General features: G+C 38.8%; 1 protein-coding gene across 1 annotated transcript in view; it reads left to right on the forward strand.

Annotated features, from left to right (window-relative positions):
* Nucleotides 1–289: 289 nt before the first annotated feature.
* Nucleotides 290–15,563, forward strand: part of PPP1R21 (protein phosphatase 1 regulatory subunit 21) — a 59,008-nt gene continuing 43,734 nt past the window's right edge. Inside the window, exons 1-4 of the mRNA XM_090281266.1 lie at nt 290–373; nt 9,172–9,240; nt 12,270–12,416; nt 14,746–14,847. Coding sequence (XP_090137392.1) covers nt 317–373; nt 9,172–9,240; nt 12,270–12,416; nt 14,746–14,847 — 375 coding nt within the window. The 5' untranslated portion in view covers nt 290–316. The remainder of the gene's footprint in view (nt 374–9,171; nt 9,241–12,269; nt 12,417–14,745; nt 14,848–15,563) is intronic.

The raw sequence follows: 15,563 nt of genomic DNA on the forward strand, positions 1-15,563 counted from the left end.
TCTCCACTCCAAGCTGCCATCTTGGACCATGCGTCAAGATGGCGCCCTCTGCTCCCAGAGGATGAACCCAGGAGAGCCAGAGAGGCTGCGCGCCCACGTGCTTGGGCGCAGGAGGGTGGGGCGATAGCGTCATACGTCACCCCGCCCCTGGCAGTCGCTCCTCCCCTGGGCGAACCCGGAAGTGGAGGAGGAGGCGCGGCGGCGGCGAAGCGAACCGGCGCTGGCGGAGCCCTATAGGGGAGCGTGTCTGGGGTTGGGGGTGGGGGGCGGGGCTGAACGGCCAGGGCAGCCTGGACTGGACGGGGCGGGAGAGGCCATGGCATCGGCAGAGTTGCAGGGGAAGTACCAGAAGCTGGCTCAGGAATACTCGAAGGTACCCACCCTGGGCGGGGATTAGGGGGTCCCCGACCCTGCGGCCTCGGGTTTCCTTGACTTGTTGGGGACGGTGGGTTACCATAGAGGGAGCACGCTAGGGCACGCCACCTCCTCCTCGGCTTCCCCTGCCCACCATGACCGATCCTCCACCTGCAGCTCCCAGAAGATGGAGCCGGGCGGTGTCTGGGTTCGTGTGCGTTTCTGCGGGAAGGAGCAGGAGTTTCATTCTTCCTTCTCACTGAAGTAGCGGGCTTGGGACTGGGTGTCAGGAATCCTGGCTTCTGCCTCTGGTCCTGGGCCGGAGGGTGCTGTTTCCTCATTTTCCCAGCCCAGTGATGGGGAATATCAAGCTTTCTCCCTTCCCACAGGGATGGTGTTAGGATAAAGAGATTTATCTGCTCCCATTCAGTTCGGGAGGGTAAATAGAGTCATGCATGTGAACTGCTTCACCAGGCACGGTGGTTAAGATGTGTTCTGTGTTAAGCAAGATGTCCGGAAATGATTTTGAAAGCTTGAGTCCTGTGCTTCTGCCCTTCTCTCTCTTTTCCCTCAGTCACCTGGAGTGGGGCAGGGCACCCAGCAGGTGTTCAGTACGTGCTGAATTAGGCCTCTTTGCTGTACTTATGCTATCAGTCTTTTAAATGGTGAAACCCTTTCCTTTGAAAAGGGCTGCTTCTGGGGAAGGTGTTTCTGCCTTAAGAATCTCCTGTTGAAGTTATAAAAGCAGAATCTTACATCTATGAAAGTCTATTTAGCAGTCATTAACCTTAGTTTTCAATGATAGTGACATTCATGGGGGTGGTGGAAAAACAGCCCTCTTTTTACAATTTGGAGAAACAGACATTTTTTTTTAGGATTTCATTTAACAAATACTCTGTACGGTGAAATTAAAAAAATCAAACCCATGTCTAAACATGCATGTTAGTCTTTTCACCATTGAATGGGGAGCCTTTTGAGATACTACACTAATTCCAGCGGTGCTACCATTGGCACAGCTTCTTGCATTTCCATTTGAAAATGTACTAAGAGCCAGTGGCACAATGTCAGGGATGACAGTTTTCATCCTTTGAAGGAGTATTTTGTTGTTGGAAAGGGCCAGAAGTTGTTGGGAACAAATCCATCTGATGAAGTGGGGTGGGTGGAAAATGGCAGTAGTACACAAACTTGGCTCTGCTATTTTGGTGTAAAAACATATCATGAGCATAAAGTAAGGAAACTGATTTTCTTCTCCAGAGAGTAAACAAGTGCAGAAGCCAATTCCAAATGACAAAGAGGAGTTCCAAAAATCTTTTGAGCAGTGACTGCATTGCTGAAAAATTGAATAACCTCCCAAAGAAAGTAATTGAAACTTTGAAATATATATATATATATTTGATATTTAGGCTTTTTCGTTTAACAGACATTTGTTTTGTGCCCTCTATAAACAGTCTGCCAGTGTCAGTTGAGTGAGGCAGAGTTCCATTTAATAGAATGTTCAAACATTGTACATAATTATAATACACAATGACGAGTGTTAATTCGGTGGGAACCCAGAAGAGATGGAGGGTAAGGGCAGAAGTCACTCAGATTGGGGAGTAGGAAAGAGGGAGGGAAGGATGGTAGCATTCCAGGCAAAGGGAACAGGCTATGTTCACTGACATGAAAACATAAAGATACATGCCAGAGAGTGGTGAAATATGGTTGGAGAGGTAATTTGGACCTGATCATGGGGGAGTGTGGATGTCAAATAAGAAATTTGAACTTTAGTTTTTGAGTAATGGAGAAACATCAAAGGTTTTTAAACAGGGGCATAACATTACTTTTAGGAAGTAAGCTGATAACTATCTGGAGAATGGGTTTAAGTAGGGGAAGACTGGTGAAAAAGACTGGATTGCAGGTAGTTGGAATAGTTTGGGGGAGAATAATATAGTTAAATAAAGTTAGTGGCAGATGGAGAGGAGTCCTAAATTTCGGAATTATGGTTAAAAAATACTTTTTAGCTTACTTCTTTGCTGAGTGCCTGTCTTTTGCATAGCACTGCACTTAAGACAGATATGCGGAATGTATCAAGGCTTATCCTTGTGTCTCATTCATTCTGTGGGACATGGTGAGTGAGGGAAGAAGACTGAAAGTCGACCTTGAACTTCTGAGATGAGGGAATGTGACTGCCACCACCAGTGGAAGGTGGGCAGAAAGGAGAACCAATTTGAAGTGAAGGGGTGAATTAAAGTTTAGATGCAATCATAGAATTTTGGGGCTTGAAGTCATGTTAAAGTTATTCACACACTGATAGCTTGAGGTGATTGATGTTTGAGTATTATCTTCTAGTGGAGATGGACTGGCTAAAAGTCAGGACAAAGGCCGGAACTTTTGGAATAATTCCTATAAAGATGATAGTTGAACTTTAAGAGTGAATCAGGGTAGAACACTTTAGATAGGCTCTTTGGAGAACATCTGTGGGAAGGATGTGATAAGAGGAGGAAGAGATGACTTCCAGACTTGAGGTTATTCTTTCCTATTGGGCCAGATCATTTTTCATCCCTTTGATTTTAATGTGATGGAAATCTCAGAACAAAAGTGAACAAAGATTGGTCAAAAGTTTTCATGTGCTTTAAAAATATTTTTTATTGATTGATTTTAGAGAGAGGAGGAGGAGGAGGAGAGAGAGAACCATCGATTTGCTGTTCTACTTTATTTATACATTCATTGGTTGATTCCTGGACATGCCTTGACTCGGAATTGAACCTGCAACCTTGGCATATCGAAATGACACTCCAACCAACTGAGCTACCTGGGCAGAACCTCATGTGCTTTTTATTTGCCAATTCTAGTGTCAAACAATTTCTAGATAAGATCTATGCTACCTTCAGCTCTGTTCCTATGGAAGGGGTAGTCTACCTTTTTATTATCTTACTTGGAGGAGAAATTGGGTGCTGATGTAGAAATCCAGTTAGGATACAAAGAAAAAAAATTTCCTCTTACAATCTGTAGAAGGAGGCCTACATATCAAGAGAGGAGCAAACATGATTCCTAATCTAAGAACATTTATAGAATCTTCTCATTCTTTTTTTTTAATTTTAAAAATATGTTTATGGATTTTGTAGAGAAAGGAAGGGGGAGAGAGAGAAGGAAACATCTATATGAGAGAGAAACATTGATTGGTTGCCTCCCATATGCACCCCAACCAGGGATTGAACCCGCAACCTAGGTATGTGCCCTGACTGGGAATTGAGCCCCCAACCTTTTGGTGTATAGGACGATACTCCAGCCAACTGAACCACACTGGCCAAGGCTCTTCTCATTCTTATATAAATAAGACCTCAGCCTGTGTTCCAGGAAGGAGCCCATTGCTTGCTTAAGAATCATGGTCATAATCATCTTTCCTCTTGAGAAGGAAAAAAATCTGAGGAGCTCCATTAAAGAGAGAGAGTATAGTTAGGTAAAAGATGAACCGTGGAGGCCAAAGCAGATAAAAATTGCTGAGGCAGACAGGTTGCTAAAACATGAAGTAGAGAGGAAGACCCTGGTGGTTTGGGGCAATTAAGAGGTCATCACCGGAGGCTTTTAAAAGTTCAGGTTTCATAGGGTTTGGGAAAAGAAAAAGGTGTGTAGAAGCTGAGTTTCAGAGGTTTATGAAGTTAATAGATGGAGGCCACCTCTTTGAGATGTGAGTGAAAGTTAATCAAGGCCTCCGTTACTATGCTGTTGATGAAGAATCAAAGACCATTTCTTACTTGTTTCTTCCATGGCCTGCTCTGCCTCTGAGGCTCTGGTAGATCTCACTATGGAGAAGAGCGGCTAAGTGCACTCAGTCCTGGCTCATTTGATTTCAGCCTGCTTTCTTTACAGGGGCTCCTATATTCTTGCCTGGCACAATGTTATGTGTGTAAACAAGTTTCAGGTTCTAACTGGGTCATTGCTTCTCAAAGGGCTGCTCCTGGGTCAGCATCATTAGATCTGGGAGTGGATTGGAAATACAAACTTTTGGGTCCACCTGGACTTATTGAAACTAAAACTGGTGGTCAGATCCAGCAGTCCATGTTGTAACAAACCTTTCCAGTGATTTGGATGCACGTCAGAGTTTGAGAACTGTTGCTCAAGGAATCGTATCAATATAGGAGCTTTTGCTCAAAGATAATCTTTTAAAAACTTTTTAAGGCAATAGCAACCAATGGGAAAACCAAGCATCTCCTAGTTCTCTAACAGTTTATTTTGTAATTAATGCTTCTTTTAGTTACAAATGATATTACATTTGGGAATATGTCAGATTTATGTTCTTAGGATAGAGCCACTGAGATTGGGAATAGATCAGTTGCGATTCAGTGTGTTTGCTTTCCGGATAGTGGGGCCTGGAGACCTGATTAATCGCCCCCTCCTATAAAAGAAACAGGGTCGTTATATTACTACGTTTTTACCCTGGTGTGTAGGGTTGACTACTAAAGTTGGAGTGCCCCATGAGGATGAAGACGTCCTGTGCCTGTGCTGTCCAGCAGGGTAACCACTAGCCACGTGAGGCTGTCGAGCACTTGAAATGTAGCGGCTAGTGCCATTGAGGAACTCATGTTTAGATTTTATTTAATTTCAAATAATATAAGTTGGACAGTGCTAGAGCTAGCATAGTCCTTAGATCAGTGTATCACAGATGTAAATGTCTACATGAGCCACCTGAAGACCTTGTTAAACTGCAGATTCTGGTTCAGTAGGTCTGGGTTGGGGCCTCAGATTCTGCTTCCAGGTGATGCTGTTGCAGCTGTCCATGGACCACACTTTGAATGGCGAGGCTTTAGAAAGACAAGGGTTGTCTTACTAATCCTCTTTACTTCTCTTGACTTACCCACCCAGTGATTGATGGGGCAGCTAGACCGCAGGGGGGTTTGGGAGTTTTGTAATGAATTTCCCTGCATGGTAGCAGGAGCCAGAGAAAGGGTTCTGAGGGCAGGCCTGAGAGAAGGTTTTTTTCCCTGCCTCAGTGACCAGATAACCTCAACCACTAGTACATAACAGTGCACAGCCACAGATACTTTCTTTCCTTCCAGAGGGAAGGACATGTGAGTAGGTAGATAGACTAAGTGCTATTCCCAGTACTTTGGAATATTTAAAATGTTAGATCTGGAAGGAATTTTAGGGATCATCGAGGCCAGAGATATTGTAACTGGGGTCTGCAGGTGACTTCAGTATCCTGCAGCTGCAAGTCAGGGTTTTGGTGAAGCGTGGGAAGGGGCTCCGGGTTGTCTGTTGCACACATTGATTTATAATGGAAAGAAGCTATATAATTAAAGGTTGGCTTTACAGAGTTGTAAAACATGTATAAATCATAAAATGTTCATTGTATGAAAATAGCTATGTGAGAGTGGTTCTAACACAGAAGATTGTTGAGTATTGGATAAGAGAATGCATATAGATGATTGGTCTCTCCCCACAAACTCTTCCAACAGTTTGTGATCGAAGGCGGTAAACCCCTGATCTTGAACCAATGATCCCACCACAGATGGTCAGAGTGGCATGAGAGGGACCATAGTTGGCTCACCACTACACTCTCTGTCCTTGGAGAAACAGCTTTGTGAGAAGCCTGACTAAGGCTGGGCTGTTCGAGAACCAAAGTTACATAGAACAGGCCAGGACGCTGGTCATTAGAGAGTTATGCTCAGGGCTTTTGCAGATGCACGGTGTCCAATAGGACCAGCAGCTTCAAATCATTTGGAGAAAGGTCTTAGGGACTGTTACAGTAATGACGGTCTCTTAGAGTTATATAATGCATTGCATTTAAACACCTTTTGCGTACAGTATTTAATTTGGTTATCTTAAAATTTATTGAGTGCCTTTTCTATCTATAGCATTGATCTTTCATCGTAGGCAGAAGATACAAGGAATTATGCTGTAGTCTCTACCATGAAGGACATTTTAGTGGACAGATGGGAGATAAGTAGAGAAACCATACATTAATCATAAATCATACACGACTTAGTAAGTGTCAAATTTACTACTTTAAGAGTAAAATTAAAACTGAACAGTTTAATAAGAGGTGTCTTGTTACTCTACTAGTAAGTGCCAAGGGAATGAGGGGCAAGCTCGTTGTTGCCCATGGGGGGACCACAGGGAGTGGTCAGGGAAGACTTATGGAGGAAGTAGGACCAGAAGTAGCAAATAAGCTCCTAGAAGAACAGTTGGGATTTGGTTGGTCGACAAGAGGAAGGGCTGTGCCTTCAGAGTAAAAGTAAAGCTAATCTGAAAATTACATAATCCTAAAATTACAAGACAATGAAAAATGAGGTGTAAAAGGACTAAGAGGGCTTGAGAGTTGGGATTCAGAGGCACTGTTCCTCTTCTACTGAAGGGAATGGAAGAGCTTGGTGCACAGCTGCTGGAACCAGGCAACATCACCTTCTGGAGAGTTTTCCTGTCCTGAGGAGGCCTCAGTTACATCCATGTGCATTGGAGTCTCCACACCTATCTCAGAGGCATTAGGGACCATGTGGTGATCTTATATCTATTTCTAAAACAGGAATAATGTGCATTTGCCTCCCTACTGTGGTAAATGCCAGTGAGGAGAAATAAATTCTAAAAGACCCAGTTGATCACAGCAGTGTCAGCATTTGACAAGCTGCTGGTTCAGTAATGCAAGGTGTGGCAGTAGTGCTGCTGAAATGCAGAAAAATGACTAATGCCACAAAGTATAATTAACATGACAATGGAGTATGCCGTTGTCACCCTTTCCCACTTACTGAATAATAGAAAGGTATTTTAGGTAAATATTTCTAAAGGCTGCATTTTCTATTACACAGTTTCATTGAAACCATGTTTGAATTGTTACTAATTTAGCAAAAAATATTTTCGAAAGAAAAATCTAAATCATTTTTTCGTTATAATCAGATTACATTCCATACAACGGTAATTTGAGAGGTTTTTTATTTCCTTTTTAACAAAGTGGGCTGTTCAGTTTGCTGAACTTTTAAATGTGCCTTAGAAATGAAAAGTGAGGTTCTTTTTGTTATTTTTATTTTTTATTTTTTATTATTGCTGTAGTTCTGGTTCTACAGAAAATTTACAGTTCAGCAGATTTGAGACCTCATCTCTAGTTCTTCAAGCAGTCACTGGGAGCTTCTGGATACCACTCCAGGAAGATATCGATCAAAGTTAGGACAGGAGTATGAAATGAAACCTAGTAGTATTGCTGCCTTTTGGCTAAATGGGTTTGAAAGTATTTATTGAATTTTCTTACCTAGGTAACACATTATACAAGAGTATGCTGAAATTGCTTAAAAAGTAAGATATTACTTGATGGAAATCAACATTAAAGTGTTATTTCTTTATTCTGAACTTCTGGAGGTCCCCACACTTTTTCTGTAAAGAGTAGGCCATACAGTTTTTAATTGCTCATCTCTGTCATTGTAGCTCAAAAGCAGCCATCAACACTATGTAAATAGTGAGTGTGGTTGTGTCCCAGTAAAACTGTAAAATAGGTTGCAGGCCAGTTTGGTCCATGGCTCTTCGTTTGCAAATTCCTGTTCTAGAGAATTTAATGTCTATACTGCTTTTTCTTTTAAACCAGAAAATACTAGGATTGCTAGTTGTCTTTCATCTTCCCTTTTAAATTGTAAACTCTTTGAAAACAGGGACTCCTTCTTTGACTTCTTTCTCTCCCCCATATCATTTAGTGCAAAGCCTTTCACCGGGCACACTATAATAAATATATCTATTCTCCTTTTTATTCTATACTATACTAAGAGCTCTATTTCCATTTGTGGAACACTTTATGGTTTAGAAAGTTTTTACATATTTTTTTATCTGGTTCTCACTACAACATCAGAAGAAGGAAGTTAGGGTAGATGTATTGACCCATATTATAGGCCATATAATTTGAAGCTTAGAAAGGTTAAGTGAATTCCCCAAGTTTATATTGTCTGGTAAAACGGCAGAGCAAACCCTGACCAGTGTGGCTCACTTGGTTGGGTGTCATTCTGCAAGGCAAAGAGTTGCCAGTTCAATTCCTGGTAAGGACACGTGCCCGGGTGGCCAGTTTGGTCCCCGTTCAGGGTGTGTACAAGTGGCAGCTGATCTCTGTTTCTGTCTCACATTGATGTTTCTCTCCCTCTCTTTCTCCCTCCCTAACCCCTCTCTCTAAAAATAAATACAGTTTTTAAAAATAAAACTGCTGGGGTTTGAATCTCAGCATTGCCTGTAAAATGTACCTACTTCATAGGATTGTGAGGCTTACTGAAGTAATATATATAAAACATTTGGGACAGTGTGGGTATGTAATGAGCATTAGGATGTTAGCTGCTATTATTATTATTTCTAAATTGAGCCTGCTTCTTAGTTGCTTTTGGTACACTGTCCCAGCTAATGCAAGGTAACTTGTTTGTCATTCCTGATGATATTTGCACAAATAATATTAGGCACAATGTCCTGCTGGGTATGTGTATGCCCTACACTTTAATTTTCTATAGAATTGTTACTCTGTAATTGGTCCAATTATATATATTTTGTGGTGTGCAAGAGTCTCAAGGAAAATAATACTTTTTATTTAGGGAGGTGACTTGATTTCATAGAAGGAACCATGTACTGAAAGTTGAGAGACGTGGGTTTTAGACTCAATTTTGCCACAGATTATGTGTTTTATGTCATTGTGTATTTTTCTGTGAAGTGGCAGAATGATGATACCTTCTATCTTCCTCCAGGCTAATATTTTTGTTCTCATATATGTGTGAGAAAATAGTTACTCAGTGTTATGATTCCTCTAAAGTAATGGTAAGTGATTTTCTTGCTATAAGTGATTGCTTTAAATTAAAAATTAATTATCACTTACTCTGTTTTCAGCTTCGGGCTCAGAATCAGGTCCTGAAAAAAGGTGTTGTGGATGAACAAGCAAATTCTGCTGCTTTAAAGGTATGCAACAGGGTATTTGTATTGTGAGGTTAAGTGAGTGTTTGGAGACGCTTAAAGCAGGGAATTTAGCTGGTTTTCTGGGTGAAAGTCCCAACTCTGACAATAATTCACTAGGGACAGTGATGAGTAATCTAATTTTTTGTGTTTAACTTTTTTCATTCAGTATGAATGTTACATGCTTTGATTTTCTTAGCTAAATTTTAAAAAAAAATGTATTATTTGACTTTAATGCATTTCTTTTATACCTCAAGGCCTTTATTTAGCTAAATTCGTCTGGATCACTAGACAATACTCTGAGGAGGGCAATGTCATATTCATATTTATATCCCCAGTATTTAGCAGATGGCTGTACCCTAATAAATGGATTTGAAAGTGTGAATCATTTAGTCCAAATTGTTGTATTATTGGGTTGGCCAAAAAGTCTGTTTAGTTTTTTCTGTAAAATAAAAGACACATTTTTAATTTTCACCAATAACTTTATTGATTTGGATATTTTGAGTATGTCGGCTATCTCCCGTGTGGTATAACATTGATTGTTCTCAATTAATGTCTTGATTTGATTGTTGTCAGCTTCAATTGGCCTACCTGACCATGTACATCGTCCAGCAAGAAATCTCCAGCATGAAACTTCACAAACCACTTTTGACACATTCGATTAGTCATAGCACTTTCTCCATACACTGCACAAATCTGTTTTTTGCATTTCAGTTGTGTGTTTACCTTTCTTGAAATAATAAAGTATAATATGCCAAAAAATGCATATTTTCTTCAATCTTCAGTATTAAAATGACTACACAAAAATTCACCAATTTTGATGTTTTTTTAAATGCATGCTGATATGACAGCTGTCACAATATAGTCTAACAAAATTGTTTCAATGAAGTTCAAGGCAATTAAGTGCTACTAGAGCCATCTTATGGAAAAAACAAACAAACTTTTGGCCGACCCAATATTTATTAGTATTATTCCTGTAGACCTATTGTACTTTTGCCCACCACTGTATACTGCCTACCTCATTCTTTAGCTCTCTCCTTGCTCCTTCCTTAGACCAAGGGGATTAGGATTCCCTTTATCCTTATCTCTTTCTGGAGTAACCTTTAACCAGTGGCATATTCTATATAGTTTCATTCAGTTGACTGACACCCAGAAGTATGTCTTTTTACTTAGTCAGTGTTGGACCCTACAATAGAGAAATCTGTCTTTTGACAATGCTCTCTCCTCAGGTGCTGTTCCACAGAGCCAGGGCTGAGATGGTCAGGATACCTTATCCATGCTTCCAAAGCTCTCTGTGCCCAAGCCAAGATGATTAAAAATAAGCTTTATAGTCAGGATTTGTTCGTCATTATTTTGCTTAAATCATCAAAGAAATGATCTTTATCTCTCCTAATGATGTTTAAAACTATTACTGGGGAAAATATTTCCTAGCTTGTCTTTGTAACCCACTCTTGGTTTGATACCCTCTTGCTGCTGGTTGTGTTTAACTCGGTGATAAGTGGTGATGGTGGTGACAGTGGTGATGTTGACAGCAGCTTCTATTTATTGAGCACTCACTGTGTGTTGGGCATTTTGCTAAATATATTATATCCATGATCTTGGACTTCACAATAACTGTGTGAGGGCAGGTAACATTATTATTATCCCCATTGCACAAACTAGGATTTACAGAGAGGTTGGGAAAGATGTCATCTGAAATTAATGGTTAGTTAATGGAGTTGGAGCATTAGTCAGCTAGTGACTAATTATAAGGATGTAAAGAAATTACTTTTATTTTACTATTCATTGCAGTGGTCATTATAATTACAGTTAAGAATGACAGTTACTCAATAGGAATGTTAGAATATCTTCTGTTATAGTAGGTTTTTTATTATATTGGGTTTGCCTCTTCAATGATTTGTGGCTACCATAAGCATTCATTGATTTGAATTTCTTTAATTTGAACTATGATAATTTGGACATGGTGTAGAACTAAGTTTACCATTGAATTTTAAGTAAAAATCAAGGGCTACTAAACAACAATAGAAAGAACAATATTTTTCTACTTAGTGGAAACGTATTATTCTATCACTCTAGTCTGCTCTCAACATACAAATAATGTCAGTAGATTGCAGACACCAGCCTATGGTTTTTAGTTTGCCGTTTCAATACACTTAAATCACCTATTTATTAAAACTTGACCTCCTCTTAGCTTTACAGTGGTTTTAATGTGAAAGTAATAAAAGTACAGTTTTTTAAATATACAATAGCATATGACCATCTGTGCTTGATTACCAGTGAATACAAAGTTGTCAAAACATCGTAAGTGAAATGTAGTTAGAATAATATTTTTTAACAGTAGAGTGAAACTAAATATTTCTCTAGTTTTCTATTTTCTTAACCCCTTATGGTATAAACAATACAGAATGGTCAGTAGAAGTTAGGTTGTTTAGATTTTGTTTCTATTTTCACTTAACTTTAAAGGAAGTTGATATAGAACAGTAGCTGAAAATATTCTTATGGTAGGATAACAATGATTTTTATCTGTGACAAATCAGAATACAGTAGTTTAAAGTAAAAGTAAGTATTGAAAAGACTTCATATGACTGATTTAAATTCAGGGAGGATTTATAGAAAAAAATGAATACAAATATATTTTTGGCTGTTCTTGCTTACTGAAGGGCATCAATTGAGTGAGGTTCTCTTTAAAAATTCAACTTTGTAAAATTGTAGCCTCAGGCTTTGTGTCTCCTCACTGCCAGACATATATAATAACATAATATAACAACAAATTGTTGTGGATATTTTACTTTAAGTTGATGACTATCTTGTTTCTATAGTATATGTACTATTTTTAAATTTACTTGGATTGGTCAAAAATGATCTTGTCACAAAACAGAGCTAAAAACATAGATAACTGGAATGATAAATGTACAACTTGAATTCCCTAAAGCAAGAGGTTTTGATTATATTGTGGTGAAACAAGAATAATATTTTTTTATTATTTTTAATCCTTTAGGCTAAATTATAAAGAGGTTTGTTTCACTTTGATGTAGGAACAACTGAAAATGAAGGATCAGTCTTTGAGAAAACTACAGCAGGAAATGGACAGTTTGACATTTCGAAATCTGCAGCTTGCCAAGAGGGTAGAACTGCTTCAAGATGAACTGGCTCTGAGTGAACCCCGTGGCAAGAAAAATAAGGTAGGTCAGATAAAAGCAAGGGAGTGTATCCTTGTCATTAGGTACAGGCATCTATAGGCCATCCTGCTTGTAACAGAAGACCCCACCTCCAAATTCTCTAATGTTTCATTATTACATTTGGATATTGGGTCAAGAAAGCAGATATTTACTATTTATATATACTGAGTATTAGAAGCATTTTCCTATGAATGGAAGTTTAAAAGAATCCATTAAGAGCAAACATGCACATATTTGATTTAGCAGCTGAGAAAAGTGAAAGGAATATCTCATGTTGGTCAATATTTTTGATATCTTTCAGTTATACCAAATTGCCATTAACTCAAGGTAGGGTGAATAAAAAGAGAAACATTGTCTAAGCCGAGTTGCTCCTGTGAAAGTAGCAGTTACATACCTTAGGCTAGTAAGGTTGCTGTAGATAGTTTTCCTTTTATTTTATTTTTTTAAATGTTTTATTTATTTATTTTTAGAGAGAGGGGAAGGGAGGGAGAAAGAGGGAGAGAAACATTCAACTTGTAAGAGAAACTGATCAGATTGATTGGTTGCCTCTCGCACGCCCCCATCTGGGGAACTGGCCTGCAACCCAGGCATGTACCCTGACTGGGAGTCAACCAGCAGCCTTTAGTATTTTGGGATGGTGCCCCAACTGAGCCACACCAAACAGGGCTAGATATTTTTTCTTAGTATTTATTCTTATGAGGCCAATTTGGTATTCTTGTCCAAGGATGTAAAAATAAACTTCTCCCTTTATGGTTGAGGCAAGATTCTTCCTGCTCTAAGAGGGATGATCTGGCACTTTTAAGTTGTATTTTTTTTAAAGGATAAGGGCTAGTGATTGAATCTTGAAGTCTGTGCGTGTATGTAGAACAGCACCCCCAAATGTGTAGATGCGAAGCAGTCGTAGGAGGGAAGAGAAAGACCACAGTAACTGTAGCAGCACAGTGTCCGTGGCAAGAGCACAGGCTTTGGGGTAAAGCCCAGCGTTAGATTCTTTGTCTGCCATTTACAGTTCTATGACTTCAAGCAAGTTCTTAAACCTTGCAACCTCAGTTTATTCATCAGCAAAACAAGCATGATACTCTTTTTGTGATCATGGGATTATGTAAAAGTGCCTGGGACTCTATTTGCCATATGATGGGCAATCCACATAATTGTATGTTAGCACTTTTCCACATGCATTTGCCCTACGTGGAAGAATTTTTGAGAGTGGTAATTTTCAGCTGGGAACAGAACTGGCAAAACAGGTATGTAGTAGAATCACTTGGGAAACTGTCAAAATACACATGCTCTGGAAATTTGAAAGACCTTGGGGAAGGAAGAGCCATCTGTACTTGAAACGTGCTCCACAGATTAGTAAGATCCCTCACAGGGCTGTTTTAGCAGAGGTTCAGGTGTAACCCTTCTGAAACCATGTTAATTAAAGCTACCCAAATTTGGACACACTGAGGACACAGTATGTAATTCAGCAGTTCCTTGTGTACTTCTTGTGTCTCAAACAGGATGGGTATTTAATATATTTTTTAATATAGCTACTCTGTTTTCACAGAGTTTTCTAATCATTGGTTTATATTGGATCAGTAAGTGACTTCATTTGAAGTGAGGATTGAAGGCACAAGAAAGGCAGGGAAGGGGGTGACTGATGGCTGAACACAGCTTTATTGTTAGGCTGTTGCTTGGATAGTCTCAGTTCTTGTATTCCATGAAAACAAATATTCATTACCAGCTCTTTTAAATAGTGCTATTCTTCTCTGTAGAAAGGTTAATATTGGTTAAAAAGAAAGCAAAAGAAAGGTATTTTTCATAGTCTTTTTTGAGCTTTTTTGTTCTGTTTATAACAGCTTTATTTTATTTCATTTTTTTTAAGTAGAAATTTATGTGAACTTTTGTATCTTTGTGAATGCTAAGTAATTTATCTTAGACGAGTTTAACAATTCAGAATCATGAAATTGCTAAAACTGTCATTTCTCAAACCAAAAAATCAAATTGAATTGATATTTATTAGCATATTTATTTTTATATCACTAGTTTTTGGGGTCTTCTCTGTCTTCCAACAGAACTACTCCTGAATTCATCTGCAAAGAATAGCAAGCCTTATCTGTTTTTTTCTCTCTTTCTTTTTTTAAGCTTTCCTGCCTATTGCAATATTTGCAGTTCCAACTTGTCACATAGGAAAAGTTAAATGATGGACTGTATACCTTTTGCAGGATTGTGTGGGAATGATGAACACGTAGAAGAGACAAGCTACTAAGGTGATAGAGAATCTGTGTACCTTAGGATGTTTCTCTAGAGAAAGGATGAAAGTGATGTGGACATAACTTATTCTTTCCATCAGAAAAGTGGAGACTCTTCTTCTCAGTTGAGTCAAGAGCAGAAGAGTGTCTTTGATGAAGATCTGCAAAAGAAGATAGAAGAGAATGAACGGTTGCACATACAAGTGAGAAGATCTTTTTGTTTTTCCATATGAATTTAAAAACGGGTCATATGATTCTGGAGTGTGGAAAAACCAATGCAAGATAGAGTGTTCTGTGTATATATGGGTGTTTTAATGTTTCTATGTTTGCTAGGTAATATGTCACTGTCATTCATTTCTTAAATCTCATTCATGTCTTAATAAGAATGTGTGTTTTGAAGTATACATTTTGTTTAGAGGACAGTAGAATAACTATAACTTAACAATATAGAAATATACTGACCACTATTAATTTTATATAGGAAATTATTAGATAGATAATTTAGGTACGGGCTTATGAATAAGTAGTGTTTGCCTTTTAACTTATTACTGTTCACCTGTTACTCTGTAATGACTGTTAGAGTATAGACCATGTCAATTTTGTACGCCCAGGCCCAGAACAGGGTCACACTCATGGCAGGCCCTTAAATATTTATGGAATGTTGAATAATCATTCAGCATTTTGTAGAAGTCATAGTGTAGTATATCCAACTATGTTTTCTGATTTTTGTGTGTGTGTGAAATGGTGAACATATCAAACAGTGGAAAGTAAATATGCATTAATCCTCAGTCTTTGACAATGTTAAAAAATGAACTTTTGACTTTAGTACATTTTGTGTTAGGTATTCATAATTACCAATTATGAATTGGAGTCTCATTAAGGAAAAGAGCTTTACCTGTTTTAGGAATAACATCTGTTT

This window comes from Furipterus horrens, unplaced genomic scaffold (assembly GCF_987537825.1).
Source record: "Furipterus horrens unplaced genomic scaffold, mFurHor1.1.pri manual_scaffold_6, whole genome shotgun sequence".
Lineage (NCBI taxonomy): Eukaryota > Metazoa > Chordata > Mammalia > Chiroptera > Furipteridae > Furipterus > Furipterus horrens.